The sequence below is a fragment of the Cebidichthys violaceus genome, unplaced genomic scaffold (genome assembly GCF_023349555.1).
Source record: "Cebidichthys violaceus isolate CVI_PGR_0920_01 unplaced genomic scaffold, fCebVio1.0.p SCAF_25, whole genome shotgun sequence".
Lineage (NCBI taxonomy): Eukaryota > Metazoa > Chordata > Actinopteri > Perciformes > Stichaeidae > Cebidichthys > Cebidichthys violaceus.
The window spans coordinates 5,952,528-5,969,642 of NW_027176428.1; the positions used below are offsets into that span (position 1 = coordinate 5,952,528).

General features: G+C 39.7%; 1 protein-coding gene across 2 annotated transcripts in view; it reads left to right on the top strand.

Annotated features, from left to right (window-relative positions):
* The window catches only part of mapkapk2a (MAPK activated protein kinase 2a), a 28,348-nt gene extending 11,876 nt beyond the window's left edge, over positions 1–16,472 (top strand). Inside the window, exons 2-10 of one of the 2 annotated variants that reach the window (XM_068720327.1) lie at positions 5,108–5,247; positions 10,775–10,839; positions 11,142–11,221; positions 11,391–11,517; positions 11,635–11,710; positions 11,810–11,934; positions 14,021–14,106; positions 14,227–14,307; positions 14,649–16,472. In XM_068720327.1, coding sequence (XP_068576428.1) covers positions 5,108–5,247; positions 10,775–10,839; positions 11,142–11,221; positions 11,391–11,517; positions 11,635–11,710; positions 11,810–11,934; positions 14,021–14,106; positions 14,227–14,307; positions 14,649–14,798 — 930 coding nt within the window. In that variant the 3' untranslated portion in view covers positions 14,799–16,472. The remainder of the gene's footprint in view (positions 1–5,107; positions 5,248–10,774; positions 10,840–11,141; positions 11,222–11,390; positions 11,518–11,634; positions 11,711–11,809; positions 11,935–14,020; positions 14,107–14,226; positions 14,308–14,648) is intronic. The other variant, XM_068720328.1, reaches the window with a different exon arrangement.
* Positions 16,473–17,115: the final 643 nt, after the last annotated feature.

Genomic DNA, 17,115 nt, shown 5'->3' on the forward strand with positions numbered 1-17,115 from the left:
CACACACACACACACACACACACACACACACACACACACACACACACACACACACACACACACACACACACACACACACACACACACACACCACTTTTGCTATATTGTTGTTTAACCCCTTTTGTCAGGTTAAGAGGCTTTTTTTTGATTGAGCCAAGCTTAACTTGTCACCCCTCAATAATCTCTCTACTCTACAATATCACCCTCTGTGTGATATTTTCTTCTGGTTTCACCAGATCAACCCGGGACTTTTTCTCGGTTCATGGCGAGCGGCAGGTGGAGGGTGGGTGCTCCTTCAGCGTACCCCCCCGTCCCACCTCCCACTGTCCTGCCCCGAGCTCGGGAGCTTTTGTGTTTGCTTGAGGAAGTGTATTGTGTGCCCATCTGCCCCCCCCTAAAGGGCCAACAGCAGTTGGGGGGGCTATGCAGTCACACATGCAGGGTTCTTGTGTATGTATACGATTGCGCATGTGTTGAGAAGATGGCATAAAGTCTTTGTTTGTGGAGGGAAGTCTGCTATAATTAGATGGGCTAATGTTAGTTTCGGCGCATGACTCTTGTTTCCAGGTCATGTATATATCTTTTAGTTCCTCTTGACAGTTAGACACCAGAGTGACAATTATGTAGAATCTCAAAACTGCCCCGCACATAGTCCAAAACAGACATTACATACTATTATTTATTAGTAAGTGATGTAGACAGCTTCGTGCGAAGACCTAAATGCTGGTAGTGGCTTGCAGCAATGTGGAAGGTATAACGTTGTCATTGGAAGCCAATTCGTAACAGACGATACTTATTGTAAGTGTGTTGATTTGTGGTCTTAAATTAACGAGTCAAAGAAATCAAATGTGCAATAAGATAATTGAAAAGTACGACCCCTCCTCTTATACATGGAGATGTTGAAGAAAGTTCTTCTGGCTGCCTGCCTCCACATGGACTCGATGGGTTGTTGTTTTTGTTGGGATTCCAGATTCCTATGAGGTAGTGGAGATAACAAGAAAATATTTATTTTATTTAAAATAAAGCTTTGGATTCTTTTTTTTTTTTTTGATGCATCAAGGTTTTGTATGTCCAGAATGTTTGACATTGTGCTCATATCATATTTTTAGGAGCATGTTCATACTGCCTGACATTTGTAGTTTTGATTGCAAAACCAGATGAGGTGTAGTGCATTGGTGTAGTGGCCATACCAACAGGTAACTGGCAATAGACGCCATCAAGCTATTTGTACAGCAATATAACTATTTTAGAATTAAAAAATATATTATTGCAGGAAATGTTGTTGTTCATTCCTTCAGTTAAAACTTTTATAAATCAGTTTTTATCTTTCATATCTGTAGCGGAAGTAGATCTGCGTCCCAGTAGTAAAACAGTATTGTCTGCCTATAAACTATCACATTTACAATACCACATGATTTTGTGGCACAGTTTTGTCATTTGAATTTATGTCGATGCATTATTGAGGGGGAAAGTGTTGAAGGATCACAGTGCAACAGTTCTCTCCTATGCCTGATGTTTGGTGTCCAGAGGGTCATGTGTCTGTTTGGGCGTTTTTCACTCTGCTGTGACGCAGAAAGTCAGAGCCACACTTGTTTGTTCTGTCCCAAAGGGTGGTTGAACTGTGTGTTCACTGTTGAGATAAAGCAGAGAGTAGAGCACACTACACCATACCAACTCCTCCTGGTAACAGTCACTCACCCCTCAAACTCTTGCTTCTCACCTGAACAATTGATATATTTTTTAAGATGCCAATACAGGCAAACTTGAGTCTTGATTTGAATATAAGTAATTGCAACGTTATAGGTTATAAGTCAAAACTGCATGTTATCTCTTGTCTTTGATGTCTTTCCTGTCTGTTCACTGGTCTTATGTTTCCTTGGTAGTTTCTCTCCTTTTTTTTGTTCTTTTTTTTTTTTTCTAAGGTTGTTTACATTAAAAATCTGAAATTACATTTTATATGTTGCAGTTATTCATTGCCTTCCTTTACAGACATATTAACAAATACATAAAGTCACATGAGGAGGGTTGTCAGTTTCACTTTGCAGTGTTGCAAACTAACAAAGTTAATTATCAAAAGGATTATTTGAATTTTGTGGCTTTTTTAAATAAAAAGACTGCCATTCATCAGCTGACTTTTGGGACTTTTCAGCTGTGAGCTCATGCAACACTTGAACAAACTCCTGCACAGCAAGAAAGTCGGCCCCAATCACAGAGCTGCCTGGTATACTACAGTGACAGAAACAATTAATTGATCCTTTAGTTGTCGCTTTATAAAGCATATTAAACTTGGCTAGAGTTGACATGAGCCGGACCTCCACACTGTTATGAGACGGGCTATGAGGCTAGAAAAGTGAGGCATGGGTCTTCAAGATCTGATTCACTTGTAAAGGAATAATTGTAATAAAACGTTGGAATTGGGTCCAAACTACAAACTTCCCCATTTTATTTTAATATATTGAAAATATTGTAAGTTTATGGCAGACGCATCTTGGATGTTAAGGGTTGGATAAAAAGTCATTACTATATGCCACAAAGACGTGGTAGCCAATACATCATCTGAAGACCTAAAGAACCTGAAGATTAATTTGAGATGCAGCTCAGCACTGTGTGTGAAGTTCGTCTAGTTATAAATCAGAAATCAAAATGTATTTATTTATTGTGAAAGTGTACAATGATTGCGATCCCATGCTCACTTTATTTGTTGCACCGATTTAGAACTCCACACCAAGACCTTGAGGAACACCATAGAAAAATTCATCCTGTGATTGGATGGACATTTCTGAAAGAATTGCGTTTTTTGGTGATTGGATGGCGACTTTCTGTTCCGGAAAGTGCTCAAAAATCCCCTTTTATTGACAGTATACCTTGGCTGAAAGCCCTAGGTCTCTATTTGTGGTTGTAGAGTTTCATTAAGCTGTAATTACCCTGGGGCTCACAAAAGGTAATTTTTACGTGCACAACGTAAATGTTTTTGATTTATGTTCTAGTTTAATTTAAACACATTCAGTCTTTAGTTTAAATTGAAACGGGTGCAAAAAACACTGTTTTCTAGCATTGTTTGATCTTGTGGTTTCAGCTAAGTTGGGTTTAGTTCACACACTTTTGGTTGGTTGAACTTTGTTAAAAGCTTTCAGTGGACGGAGTAAGAACATCATTTAACATTAGGCTAGAGTAAGGGGGAGGAGTCAAACCAGAGCAGTCAGTTTTTTTGCATACACAACCAGGTTACATTCAGTTTTCTACAGTCACCTGATTTGGGGAATACCCAGTTATGAAAAACCCAGTTTCCGTAATCGGGAAAACCTGATTTAGATTGCTCCTGGAGAATGCTAATTTGTATGTGCAGGTTTCGAAAGACTTCAGACAGAGAAAGCATAGCGGTGACAGCACAATTTAGGGTTGTATTCAATCAAACAACAAACACCTGGCAGAGATCTGCAGTGCTCCTTTCTGGTTTAACATTAAATTGCCTCTTCTTCACAACTTATACTTTGAGCAGCTATACTGAAAAGTTGTAAAAATCTACCATGAGTTTATTCATACCTATCCTTTTTGAATTTTCTATGATTTGATATCTCCTTTACCCAAAGTACCGTATTTTCCGCACTATAAGGCGCCCTTAAAAGCCTTTAATTTTCTCAAAAAACGACAGTGCGCCTTGTAATCCGGAGCACCTTATATATGGATCAATTGGTTAATTGGTAGATCCATACTGGTTGTACACGGCGCTCTGTCAAAATGTTTCAGTACGACTGGTAAACTACAAAGCCGCACCGCTTGCAGCATTACGGCTACCGTAGTCAGCGGCGTCGCCGAAGTAATGGCGGTAAACACCGGTACTGTGCTGTAGTAGCTTCTATTCTATGCGCCTTATAATCCGGTGCGCCCTATATATAAAAACAGTTCTAAAATAGGCCATTCATTGAAGGTGCGCCTTATAATCCGGTGCGCCTTATAGTGCGGAAAATACGGTAGTCGCAAAAACTATAGAAAGTTTGCCGGATGCAAAAAAGTAGTTCAAAAGGTCAGGCCTATATTTGACTGAAGAAGTCGTTTTACAGTAAAGGATGCAGATAGTTTCCTGTGATGGTGTCTGTGGCATTATTTACAACTGGCTAGGTCATAATATATGACCCTGTGCTGAGTGAAAACTCATACTTAGTAATACTGAATGCTTTCTTTGATAAACATGAGCATTATTGTAAGGGAGAAATTATTGGGTTTCCCTTTTGTAGACAGCATTCCAACAAAAAGTGCTTCACCAAAAAAACAAAACATGAAGTACAACAAATAAGGGTTATGGCAAGAAGAACTTGTACATTGTACATTCAATTATCATACCTCTTACTTAGAATAAAGAAATTACATTTGTCTTGCCTGAAATCATATCCAACAGAAATAACAACTGTGTGAATTAATCTCACATGACCAAGCCTTTTGTTATTTGCTGGCTGTCCACTATGGTGATGAACGTAAAGACAAAAAAACAATATACCCACACAAAATTGCAAGCAGTGCAATACTGAATTTCATGTCAGCTGTCCATAAGGCTCGGAGTCATGCCAGGTACCATACCTCCAAGCTTCCCGAGTGCCCTTGAGCAGCATGCTGAATTTCTAAGTGTTTCAGAAATATTTCTTTGCAACTAAACTTCTGGTGTGGGGTGTTGAGGATTTAACATTTTACTGTTGGGAATTTATAATGTAGCAGCAATGAATAAATAAATGTATTATGACACGAACATGCTTTTGTTGAACGGTGTGTTGACATAGAGACGCACACAGAGGGTGCTACATTCACACAAGGCTGGATTGGATAAAAACTCCTCGACATCTTTTCAACATTCTGCCAGCTGATGGCAGCACTGTACTTCTGTCTTTTATGTTTACTGTTGGTGTGATGTAATAGTCCAGTTTGTCCGCTGTTGGTTTCATGTCACCTAGTACATACAGAATGTATTTCACACTTCATTAATCAAGTTCTTTCACATTGCACATCTTTCTCTGTTTGGCAGTTAAACAGCCGTGTTAACTTGTAGTGTATTTTATAACTTGTTTGTATTTGCTGTTACCAGCCTCACCCTCCTTGTCTCTGACCTTCTGTCCAGATGCTGCAGGATTGTGCCAAGGCCCGTAGGGAGGTGGAGCTGCACTGGAGGGCTTCTCCCTGTGCCAACATTGTGCGGATCATTGATGTCTATGAGAACCTCTATCAGAGCAGGAAGTGTCTGCTTATTGTCATGGAGTGGTGAGTGCACAGTCAACATACCTATCCTTGTGTAGTGGTGAATAAAATGATCATTAATGTCTTTTGAGTGCATTTTAGCAGATACGTTTGGGTTGGTCATAGAGATGCACTGATGCCAATACTGACTCAAACAGCAGGATTGGATATTGGTGACAATAGCCTGATCTGGTATTAGATACCACTATTTTGATGAATAACAAGTCAGTACATTTATATCTATGTATTTATGTGTTACATTTTGTTCTACAAAGTCAGGAAAGCAATGTTTAAGTCAAGTCTGATGTTGCCTTACACATTAAAGAATGATCCCGGTCTCTTTCACACAGTGAGGCATAAAGCTTTATAATGAAACACTGCTATCTGAGTCAGAGGACTACTATGCATTTATAAAACAACTACCAATTTATCATATTTAAAAAACAGATGAATTTACTTATCTTTTATTAATTCAATATTAGTAACAACTAAATCAGGGGTCTTCAACCTTTTTTCAGGCCAAGGACCCCCAAACTGATAGAGAGATGGAGCAGGGACCCCCTACTATAGTATATTGTATAAAATTGTGTTTTGTATTAAACTGGGCCTAGTGCCATGTATAAACATACCTTGTTATTGTGCATTCAATACTAAGCTCTTCAAATAATACACAGGCTCATATATTTATGTTTTTATTTTAAACATGTGCAAGGTACAATGAGTAGGGTGGCCGTGCCATTGCCATTTGTAAACATACCTTGTATGATAATCATGCATACAAGCTATTCAAATTGACGTTTTCATTTTAAGCATAAATGTGGAAACGAAAATGAGTGATGGCCTATTAGTGCCACTGCCATGTATAAACATACCTGTTATCTTGCATACAATACTGAACCATTAAAATAATGGACAGATTCATGTTTCGGAAAAAAAAAAAAAAAGTCTAATAAACCAAAATTTTCGTGGACCCCCTGCAGTACCTCCGCGGAACCCCTTGGGGTCGCTGATCCCCGGTTGAAGACCTCTGAACTAGAGGGTTACATTTCCCAACAAATTTCCCAGCATTTCTAGGAGAACCAACAAGAAAATAAATACAATTGTGCCTTTAACAACACAGACTTCAGCTGCCCCCATTCACAAATACATAATATAGACTTCTCTTCAACCAATCCCGGGCAATGAGCATTCTGTACCAGCTCTCACAGATGCTTCCTCTGAAATGTGGTGAAACTATACATGCAGGGTCACAAAGATTCTGTGGCAATGGATGTCTAGTAGGAGTGCAACGGATCACAAACCTCACGGATCGGTAAAATAACAGCCAGTGTCCACAGCATCAATTGAAATTGATGAAATCCTTTGTTTTCCACAACGGAGAATGGCCTAGTGTCTGCAGCAATAAAGACCCCAATATATGTTGTAATAGCTTTAGCCCGGTCTGATTCTGCCACAAACGGTTTCTTAAATGCTGCGATGATACCTTGTGGTTGACAGGGGTGGTGGCCCTTCATATGTGTGGACATGCCCGATGTATTGCCGTTGTTGCATGTCTTTCTCTTTAAACAACGCCTACATACCGTAACGGTTTTGTCCACCACCCTTATCCCGTCATTAGTTACAGGGAAGACAAAATGCTCCCAAAGTTGCGACTTAAATGACACCGGGGGTTTCTCACGCTCCTCTGCTCGCCATGACTTTCACCGTTAAATGCTTTTAACCTGCTCCGTTGACATGAACACACTACTGCTTTATATCTGTGCACTGACACTTCTTTGCATTGATATTCGGGGACTTGTTACTTGAAAAGGAACAGCAGCAGTAAAACTTTATTACACACTATGATGATTACACTGTAAAAAAAATAAATAAAAATTAAATTAATCCGCGGTTCACAAGTGTGCCGAACCATGGCGGGTGATCCACTAAACCACTAATGTCTAGCATAGCGTGTTACTTCTATCCTACCCACCTTCTACAGTGATTCCATGGCTTTAGGTTTGGTTTTGTTGTAGAGTGTGAGTATCGTTGTTTCTGTAAAAACATCAAGATGGAATGCTGTGTCTCGGTTCAAAAGTGTGCAACATAACGCAAAAGCCCTGATTCTCAACGACTGAGTAGGCACGCAAGTCCTTGAAAATATAAGTTGCAATGTACTTTGTGATTCGCTTCACCCTTTACGAGTTGGATGTAAGAAGAGGAAAAATGCTTCCACAAACTATCCTTTAAGCCGGTCGGGTTGTGTCCATATTCGGCTGCTCAAGCTTAGCCACCCTCACCAAATGTCCGCTAGTATTTAGCCAAGTTTAGAACGTAAACAAGACGTGGTTTGTTTTAAGTCTGTTGCGTTCAGGGACAGGAACGGACCGCCTGGTGTCACATAACTGTTACAGACGATCATAATGTTGAGAATTGAGTTTTACTTTCACAATTCGAGTTTTCTGCATCGACACATAATCTTTCAAGAGAGAATGACGATGCATCTAAAAAATTGCAGTCTGCAGTTTCCATACTTGGGAAGGCATGTTCAAGAGAGCCTAAGCGTCGTTTATCAATTTTTCTAAGCACATTTTAGCCAGGTCAATTATTGTAAATCTGTATGATCCTAGTAGTAAATGGCCCATTTCTTCTAAATGAGCACGGAACCTTTTTCCTCGCCTTTTGTATTTCCATCTTGCAGCACTTTCAAACCACCAAACCCCCATCAACCTGTCACATGTGCAATAATTAGGTCTGTGGTTACTCTCCAGTGCGGATGTAGTGGTCCGTCTACCTACACACTCATATGCTAAGATGCTGCAGGTGATGAAAATGAAAATTTCACTGAAGACATGATCAGCATGAAAAGGCAATAAAGAAAAGTAGTTTTTCTGATGAAACTACAATATTTCCTTGAATATTACACACAAGAGGCTTGTGAGATCTAGCTGCTCAGTCTGCTCGCCTTCTGACGCTGCAGAAATAGAGTCAGTCTGATGACCTATATTCTGTTCAAGTATTCTCCCATGTTGTGTAAAGGGTCACTGTGTCAAATCATCTTGATCATTTAGGAAATTCAGTGATGGTCCTTTATTGCGATGGATATGGGCATTTTATTTAATTTGTCAATCATATATACACCATCCATGGAGACTCAAATAGTCAATAGCACACCACATCTGTAGCAGAAAGTAGTCCCCAACAAATACACCATTCACTCTTGTTTGTTTAAAAACTACTATGCCCAGCTGTTTTAGGAAATGGTTAAGCCTTTTTTTGTTTTGTTTTTTTGTTAGAAGAAAGTATATTTTATGACCCGTTTTTAAAGATTTCTGTCTTCAAACGAGCTTGGGTCTGAGAGTCACACACAGGCATGGAAAGTCAAAGTATTGAGAGAAGTTGTGCTGTTTTTGGAAAGGAAACAAAAAACAGCTGATAGCATCGATATCAGCGAGTACATCTCACGGACTGACGTGGTGTCTTCACACCGTCCGTGAGATGTGAAGAATGTGGACTGAAACTGTAAGGGTGTAACAGGGTTTCTGCTGTGATGGTGTAAGATGTACACTCATGTTAGTTCTTAGTATATACAATAAGTCTCTGTTCTGCTGAGAATTCACACTTCCCCAGTATTTCAGAAACACAGGGTGAGGTCGAGAGACCTCAAGTTCATCTCTATCTTTGACCACAAAAGAAAAAAGTCACACCGGTGTGAACCTTTGCCTCACTGCTGGAGGTCTCTCACATTGATTCATTTTGATATCTAAATACGATAGATGGAGAGACTGTCTGTTTGTCAGCATGCAGAACGTGAGTGATAGATTTTGAGAATGAAGAAGTGCGCTGTGGTTTAGCAGGGCTGTCCCACGTCTCTAAGTCTGCCGGTCCTGCTCTCCTGTTAACACATGCATGCCTGGATCATCTGAAACTCACACAGTCATACTGAGAAGAATGATTAAATGAAACTTATCATTAAGTGCATCGAGTTTGCATTTCTCGCACTCATGCCTCATGCATATTGAATGCAGGTTAACAACCATCAGCTTTGTATTTGACAGCACCAGTAACGTTTTCTGTAGTAACTTAAGGCCTAACAGTTACATTTCAAATAAAAGAAACAAGACCGAATCCTCCAAATAAAATAAATTAAAAGTGCCTCTTTTAAAAAAAGTTTCTGTTATAATTTAGACCAACTTGTCCTAACTAAATGTCTTCAGTATTGAACAGTACAGCAGACCGGTACAAAGGTACATGTATTAAACCATAGCTTTTCTAGGTAATTTTTTTTGGAAAAAAATGTAATTAAAATAAAAAAGTCTTCACCAAAGTAAACGAGGACTAGGTAATGAGATGGCAAATGACTGTACAGCTTTGGAAATTATTGTTTTACTGCTTCCTCTTCAACATTTGTAGAATTGTGCTTTCCATGTTCTCTCATTTCCAAAACACATTGACGTTGACGCCCTCTGATATGTCTCTCTACACACACACACACACACACACACACACACACACACACACACACACACACACACACACACACACACTCACACACACTCACACACTCACACTCACACACTCAACATATCGTGACAAGTCCTGAAAGTTGCTCTCATATCTAATCACATCTAATTTCCTGTGCTCAAACAATTTATCGTCATTTGTCATCACTTTATCATCATTTTTTCTCAATTTGCAAAATTTAGAAAAAATGGGGTGTTTTTGCCTCTGCTGACACTGTGAAATGGTGAACTCCTGTGCACCAGTTTCATAGGTCACAGGTTAATTCTATTGCCGTATCAGTCATTCATAGACTAAAGGTGTGTACTGGACCACAAAAAAAGTGTCTTTTTATTAGCTCCTGCTGTGTAGAGTTTTAAATGACTAATAATACTAACACTTATGTTAAAGGTATGAAGAAGTGATTCAGCTGGTTTCATATAGTGTGACCACCTGCGTTGGTCAACCAACAGACCACCTCTACCAGCAGACCAGTCAGGAGTGAAAGAAATACATTGTATCAGACTGGGCTATGTTTCATACAGCCATCCCACAATTATGATAGATCATACATACATACTGATAAGCAGTTATTTTGGCCAAAATCATAACTTGCGTGACTCATAAAGTTTTTTTTTTTTTAATTTTTAGCCAGAGCCTTTCTCTGCTTATTTTAGTTCACTACTAGAAATAATGCTGCTGAGGTCAGTTTGTCTTCAGTGTGTCACTTCCTACTAATGCCCCCTCCCTCCTTGACTGGGCCGCTGACCGTGTCTCTGTAGAGCAGCCACTCATGATGAACTCTCATGTGACCACGTGTGATTCAGGGATCCGTCGATGCAACGGTGTGCTTGTTGGCTCTGGTTGATCCATGAGGGAGTTTTTGAGACCTATTAAACTTTTGGACCAAAGGCAAGAACCGAGGTTGAAGTTAGAGTTGAGAACATCAGAATGTTATCTGCTTACTTGCCCCCCCCCCCCCCCCCCAAAAAAAAAAAACAACAACAAACAAAAAACTGATATTATTCAGCCTTCAAAAGCCAGATCCTGAATTCATTTTTTTTTTTCGCAGCATGGATGGTGGTGAGCTTTTTAGTCGAATCCAGGACAGAGGAGATCAGGCCTTCACAGAGAGAGGTAATAAACTTATGTTGACTTAAAACAATCGGAGCATTTCTCACAATACTGCTGTATTTTATTACATGATTGCATAGCACACTGGTTCAGACATTCGACTGCATCCACACACTGACACTTACTAAGTAGGAAGGTTCATGATTACGATCCACAACATCATGCAACCCTTATCGGTATCTTTTACATTTGCTGTTACTGGCTCAGTGTTGAGATAAATGGCCGGTGCGTCTGCTGGTTAATGCAACAATCAAAGTCACTTTTAATCTCTGTTGAAAGAGCTGTTTTTTTTCTCTTGTCAACAGAGGCATCTGACATCATGAAAAGCATAGGAGAGGCCATTCAGTTCTTGCATGCAATCAACATTGCACACAGAGACGTCAAGGTTTGTATCACAACTAATCATCACACTGCTTAATAAGGCACTTTCTTGCTTTTTACTGAGAAATGAAAGCGTTCTAAGAGTTTAAAGGATGACTTCCATAGCTACAGTAACTAAAGATACAACTCTTGTTTTTTGTTTTTTCTGGCCTGCTTCTGAATCCTCCCCGCAGCCAGAGAATTTACTGTACTCCTCGAAGAGGCCCAATGCCCTGCTCAAACTCACAGATTTTGGCTTTGCCAAGGAGACCACTTCACACAACTCGTTAGCTACTCCATGCTACACACCCTACTATGTTGGTAAGAATGGGGTTCTGTGTGCACACTCGCTCCACTCAATCGCTTATTAATAAACAGTTAAAAAATGCTAGATATTGCATTTCTCTTACGCTTTCCTTTATTCCTTTCTGTCTGCAGCTCCAGAAGTTCTTGGCCCAGAGAAATATGACAAGTCATGTGACATGTGGTCATTGGGTGTCATTATGTATATCCTGTAAGTCAATTTTTTTTTTTTTGCAATATCTCTGAACCCTTCATCACATAGTATTTTCTTTGTGCTATAACTAATATTTAAATTTTAAACCATGAACAGGTTGTGTGGATACCCTCCTTTTTATTCTAACCACGGTCTAGCCATTTCTCCTGGGATGAAGAAGAGGATCAGGATGGGCCAATATGAGTTTCCAAACCCCGAATGGTCCGACGTATCAGAGGAAGGTCAGGCAACATGCACACTTACACTTTGTTTATTTATAAAGCCACTGAAAGCATTGGGTTTAAAGAGTTAGAGTTAGGGATAACTGAAAACCAAATTATGTGAAGGATTATTTTGTTAATAAAGAAATGTATCTCTCTTGAAAAGTAATGTTTATTAGTCTCGATGAAAAGGAAAACTGTCACATAAGTCAGAAATAACTTCATGACAATGTTATTTTTTTCACAAAGCTCTTGCAGACATTCTTTAACAATCATGTAACCTAAATATGACAAACACACTGTCCGATCGAGAAATAGAAACTGAGGCAGCTGTTTCACCTCCTGGTTGCAATCTGTCGCATTCACTACAGTTGAAAGTGATGTATGATTTCCTGAGTAATGCAAAACTTTTAGAAGGAAAAGAGAAGCTAACTTGACGATTTGGCATAAACTAAACTAACCCAATACCTTCCTCTAACGTGTGTGTGTGTGTGTGTGTGTGTGTGTGTGTGTGTGTGTGTGTGTGTGTGTGTGTGTGTGTGTGTGTGTGTGTGTGTGTGTGTGTGTGTGTGTGTGTGTGTGTGTGTGTGTGTGCGCGCGTGTGCGCACACACAAAGAACACACAGTGTTTGAGACTATTGAGGGTAGACCTCAGAGCTTTTAGGAAAGTCTGTGTGCACGTTACCCCTGAAGACAGTTTTGTACGTTTTAAAGTGAAATGCTTCTTTCACTGTAAGAGCAAAAATAAGAGGCTCTATCTATGAAGGTCCATGTGATCTTGTTTTAGCAGTGGTGGAATGTAACTAAGTACATTTAGGCTACACAACTTAAGTACAATTTTGAGGTACTTGTACTTTACTTGAATATTTCAATTTTATGTAACTTTATACTTCTACTCGACTACACCTCAGAGGGAAATATTGTACTTTTAACTTAACTGCATTTATTTGACAATGTTAGTTACTAGTTATGCTAAAATATAAATCAACTAATTAACTATGATGTATTATTCCATAGTATATAGCCTAATTATTAAGTATATAAAGTACATGAAACTATCTTACCAATATTAAAATGAACACATAAATGCATCAATAATTATAATCCAATGATATAGGCCTACCGTAAATATATTATTTATAATGTGCCTGCATTATGGGTACTTTTACTTTTGGTACTTAAAGTATATTTTAATACCAATACTTTTGTACTTTTACTGAAGTAACATTTTGACTGCAGTAGTTTAATTTGTAACAGTATTTTTAATATTGTAAGTATTGTAAATAATTTAATCATAAACACAGTAGTATAAGTATGAATGGTGATGACACGGCAAAAAAGTCTATTATTAATGGGAAACACTGTTATATGAGCATACTAACAGAAAGGCGGATGGGTTGTACTGTAATACACTACTCGTGAACCAGCACAATTCTAACTGTCGGATGTGTGCTCCGGTCTCTTTCACAGTGGGATTTCTCTATTCAGTTTTAGATGACAATAAAACAGGCATGGCAAAGTCAGTTCATAAAATAATTTGCTATCTGAATGTCTCCACCAGAACATAACGTACTGCAGTCTAGGTTCTCATATCTCTTTTCAAAGTTGCATAACATAATTTAGAAAATGGGATACTTTGAACCCTGCTTGTGTGTAAAATATACATGCATCATGTATAGAGATATATACAAGTTGCCAGTCAATCCTAATATATGATAAGTAAATGGCAGTAGTCTTGTTTGGCACCATCATGCAAGGCCAATGGCCTCTACGTGTGTTTTCGTAATGTTAGCCATTACATTGTATAGTAAATATTAAAATCAAGGGATGAGAGTCATGAATTGACTCATGCTGGCTGTCCCTTTTACACAGATGTTGAGTCGCTGTAGAGAAATTGTCGGACACGTTTTCGTCATCTGATTGGCCTTTGAGATCAAATATTGGCTGATTACAATTGGTGGCCGCTTGATCTGAGCTCTCCTATTGTTTTGTTATTTTTATTCTGGGGTTTCAAAATGCAGTGTTACTTACTTGACCCTGTGCATAAGACTTTTCCGTCTTAATTTCCTTTCTTTATTAATGATGTAAATAATAATTGTGTTTGCAGCAAAACAACTGATTAGGACCCTCCTCAAGACAGAGCCAACGCAAAGGATGACCATCACCGACTTCATGAATCATCCGTGGATCAATGTGAGCACAAACTCTATCGGGCCTATTTCTAGCTCACTTTCTTACCATCTGTTCAGCTCGATGGCTTTGGCTGATATCTCTCCAGTGAAGTAAGATGTGTTTGTGTGTGTCTTTCTAAAGCAGTCGATGGAGGTTCCCCAGACCCCACTTCACACCAGCCGAGTGCTAAAGGAGGAGAAGGACGCATGGGAGGATGTCAAGGTTGGATGTCTATTTCTCTTTGTATCTGTTTTGCTCAAGTTCTTTAATATTAAATTGTTCTATGAATAAAAGAATGCATCAAACTATATCAGAAATGTCCCCATGATTTGTTAGTGTTTAGTCATAAAACCATAAAGCTGGTGGTGTTTTATCTTTTCTGTCATTAACAATTTCTCTGAAAGTAGTGTCGGAGAATAGAAAGCAGCGTCACACTGGACAGTAGTCACGATCTGCTTCTCAAGCTTGAAGGCAGTGTAATGATATGAAGTTTATCCAAAAACCGCAGACTCTGGTTGGGCAAAGCAAGCGGCCTAATGAGCTTCTTTTTCATCATTTTCCAGGAGGAAATGACCAGTGCCTTGGCAACAATGAGAGTCGACTACGAGCAAATCAAGATCAAGACCATCGAGGAATCGACCAATCCACTGCTAACGAAAAGGAGGAAGAAAGCCAGCCACCCCACGCCGGACCCCCAGTCTGCTGCCCACTGAGAGTTGCACACACGCATGCACATACAGACACAGGTTGTAAAAAGGAAGCAATAATTTGTCGACACGCGAGTCGCGTTGCATGGGTTTTCTCAGCGTTTTATTTTTCATGGCGAATTCTAATGTTTCGTAGGAGTGTTTGTTTTTATTACTCAACCATTTTAACAAACCCATCACTCTGTATGGCAGAGAGGAAGTTTATCTGTGTTTTTACACCAGTGAAGAGATTATGAATTATAGAAAAGGAGAGCAGTGGGAATCGGTGAGATCTCCCTCCTCTCCTTTCCCTAATATCAGGTTGTGTACTCAGAGGGGCTTGAATGTTGGAATAGGACATGAAGCCTTATCATTAGCAGTAGTTCTATCTTCAACCCGCCGCCCCTTTCTAGCTTTAGCCCCAAACCCGTGAATGTTAAATCAAATGGCTAAATCCCAAAAATAAAAGCAAGGGAAGTTTTCTTTTACGTACATGCAAAGTAAGCAGATGTATTTTGAAACTGACAAGTGGAATGTAAGGACTCTGTCCCTGATTTAGCTGGTAAAGTGGGAGTGTCTGTTAGGTTCAGTTTGTCTTTGTGAATGTCGAACAGAGGCCTATGCACTCACGAGGGCCATGTGCCATTCTGACAGAGCTCTTGTGGCCCCTCTCTCCTACCTTAATCTACGCTTGTTTTTCAGGTACATAGTTTATAGGGCAGAGAAGGACGCCACGTTTAAGAGCAGTAACTGGCTCCCCCTTTCTCCCGCATGTAGCTCATAGGAGAGTAGGAGCCAACCGATACTGTATTTTTTCATGATTTTATGAACATATTAGCATAGGCCTTACTGAGTGTTGCTAAAGCAGCAAAATGACTTTTAACCCCCTACCTACCCTTTGGTTCAGGCTTTTACCAATGTTATGCTTCCCCAATTTGTAACATTGCCAGATTATATTTCAGGTGAATGCTATGCAGATGTTTGTCAGCTTGAAGTACTGCTAGGACCTTTTTCCCTTAGTGTTGATTTTTGTTTGCAAATGTGTCTGAGAGATGTCATGCAACAATATGCGTTGATGTGTGTTTATGGAAGCAGTAGCATACTCTCTAGGGAATACATGGTTCAGACAGACTGGGCGAGTTCTGACGGTGTCTCTGAAAAGATCATGTAGTTGCTGTTGGTTGCACCAGCTCAACTGTCAGGAAGCTCAGTGGGACTCATTTGTTCTCCCAACGTTTCTCCTATACACTTCCTGGAGGATTGACAGGAAGTAGAAAGTACTCGAGAGCTGCTCCTCGTCTCAGAGCAGAAACTGACAACACCACCAGCAAGCTGTCGTCACACTCCGACAGGATGTGACTGTCGGCTTCTCGTCGATGTTCTTTTTAACGCAATAGGATGCTTCCAACTCACATGGGATTATGGGAAATGATTGTGTTTCATTTGTCAGTTTAGTCCACTTCACTTTGTAAAATCACACCCACTTTACATGTCACATGGCACCTACAAATCTCTCACTGTAAAAATGTTCATTGGATGTTTTTGACTGATCCTCCAGTTTTCTTTTTTTTCTTTTCGTCCCCCTCAACACCCTTTTTTTTGTAGTGGAAGCACAGAATTGTCTGTCGTTGAGTCTGTTAAGCTCCACCTGCTGTACTTTTGTCTGCTTCAGCTTTGGATTAAAAAACACACAAACCCAAACCTGCTCTCTTATCTCCATTTCTGCATACAGAATAACAGAGTGTAAAACGGATGAATAACGAGGACAACGAGCAATTTATTTAGAAATGATTACAATTTATAATATTTCAAGCATTTGGCAAAGTTGTTTTCTGGGTACGATTTTCTCTCCAAAGCAGTCATGTTATTTGAATGGTTATAACCAAGGTAATACATTTCCAGTTTTAATTCTTTATGCACTCTTGATCATGAAGGCCAGCTTTCTGAGTTGTCGGTCCCATTCATTATTTAAATAACTGTCAAATGTAAATGTTTTCTTCACATTTGACCGTTGCCTCACTATTTAGAGATTCCATCTATGACTCAGGTTGTCAGGTCGGCTTGGGATTTGTGACTTTCACACGGAGTGCACAGACTCAACTCATGACATACTTGCTAGCATGAGTTACTCCTGGAATATACGCATTTGCGTAGCAAAACCGTGTGGTGTCATTGAGTCAACACGGTGTTTGCCAACACTGGGGTGTTTAGAGCAGCTTCCCGCTAATGCACAAGCCGATTTCTCTTCAGGTGCAAGGCAGCCGTAGGCACTCGTCTTCCAGCTTTGAGTGTGACGAAACCCACAGTCATCTCTCGCTCTCTCAGGTAAGTGAGAAAGGGGGTA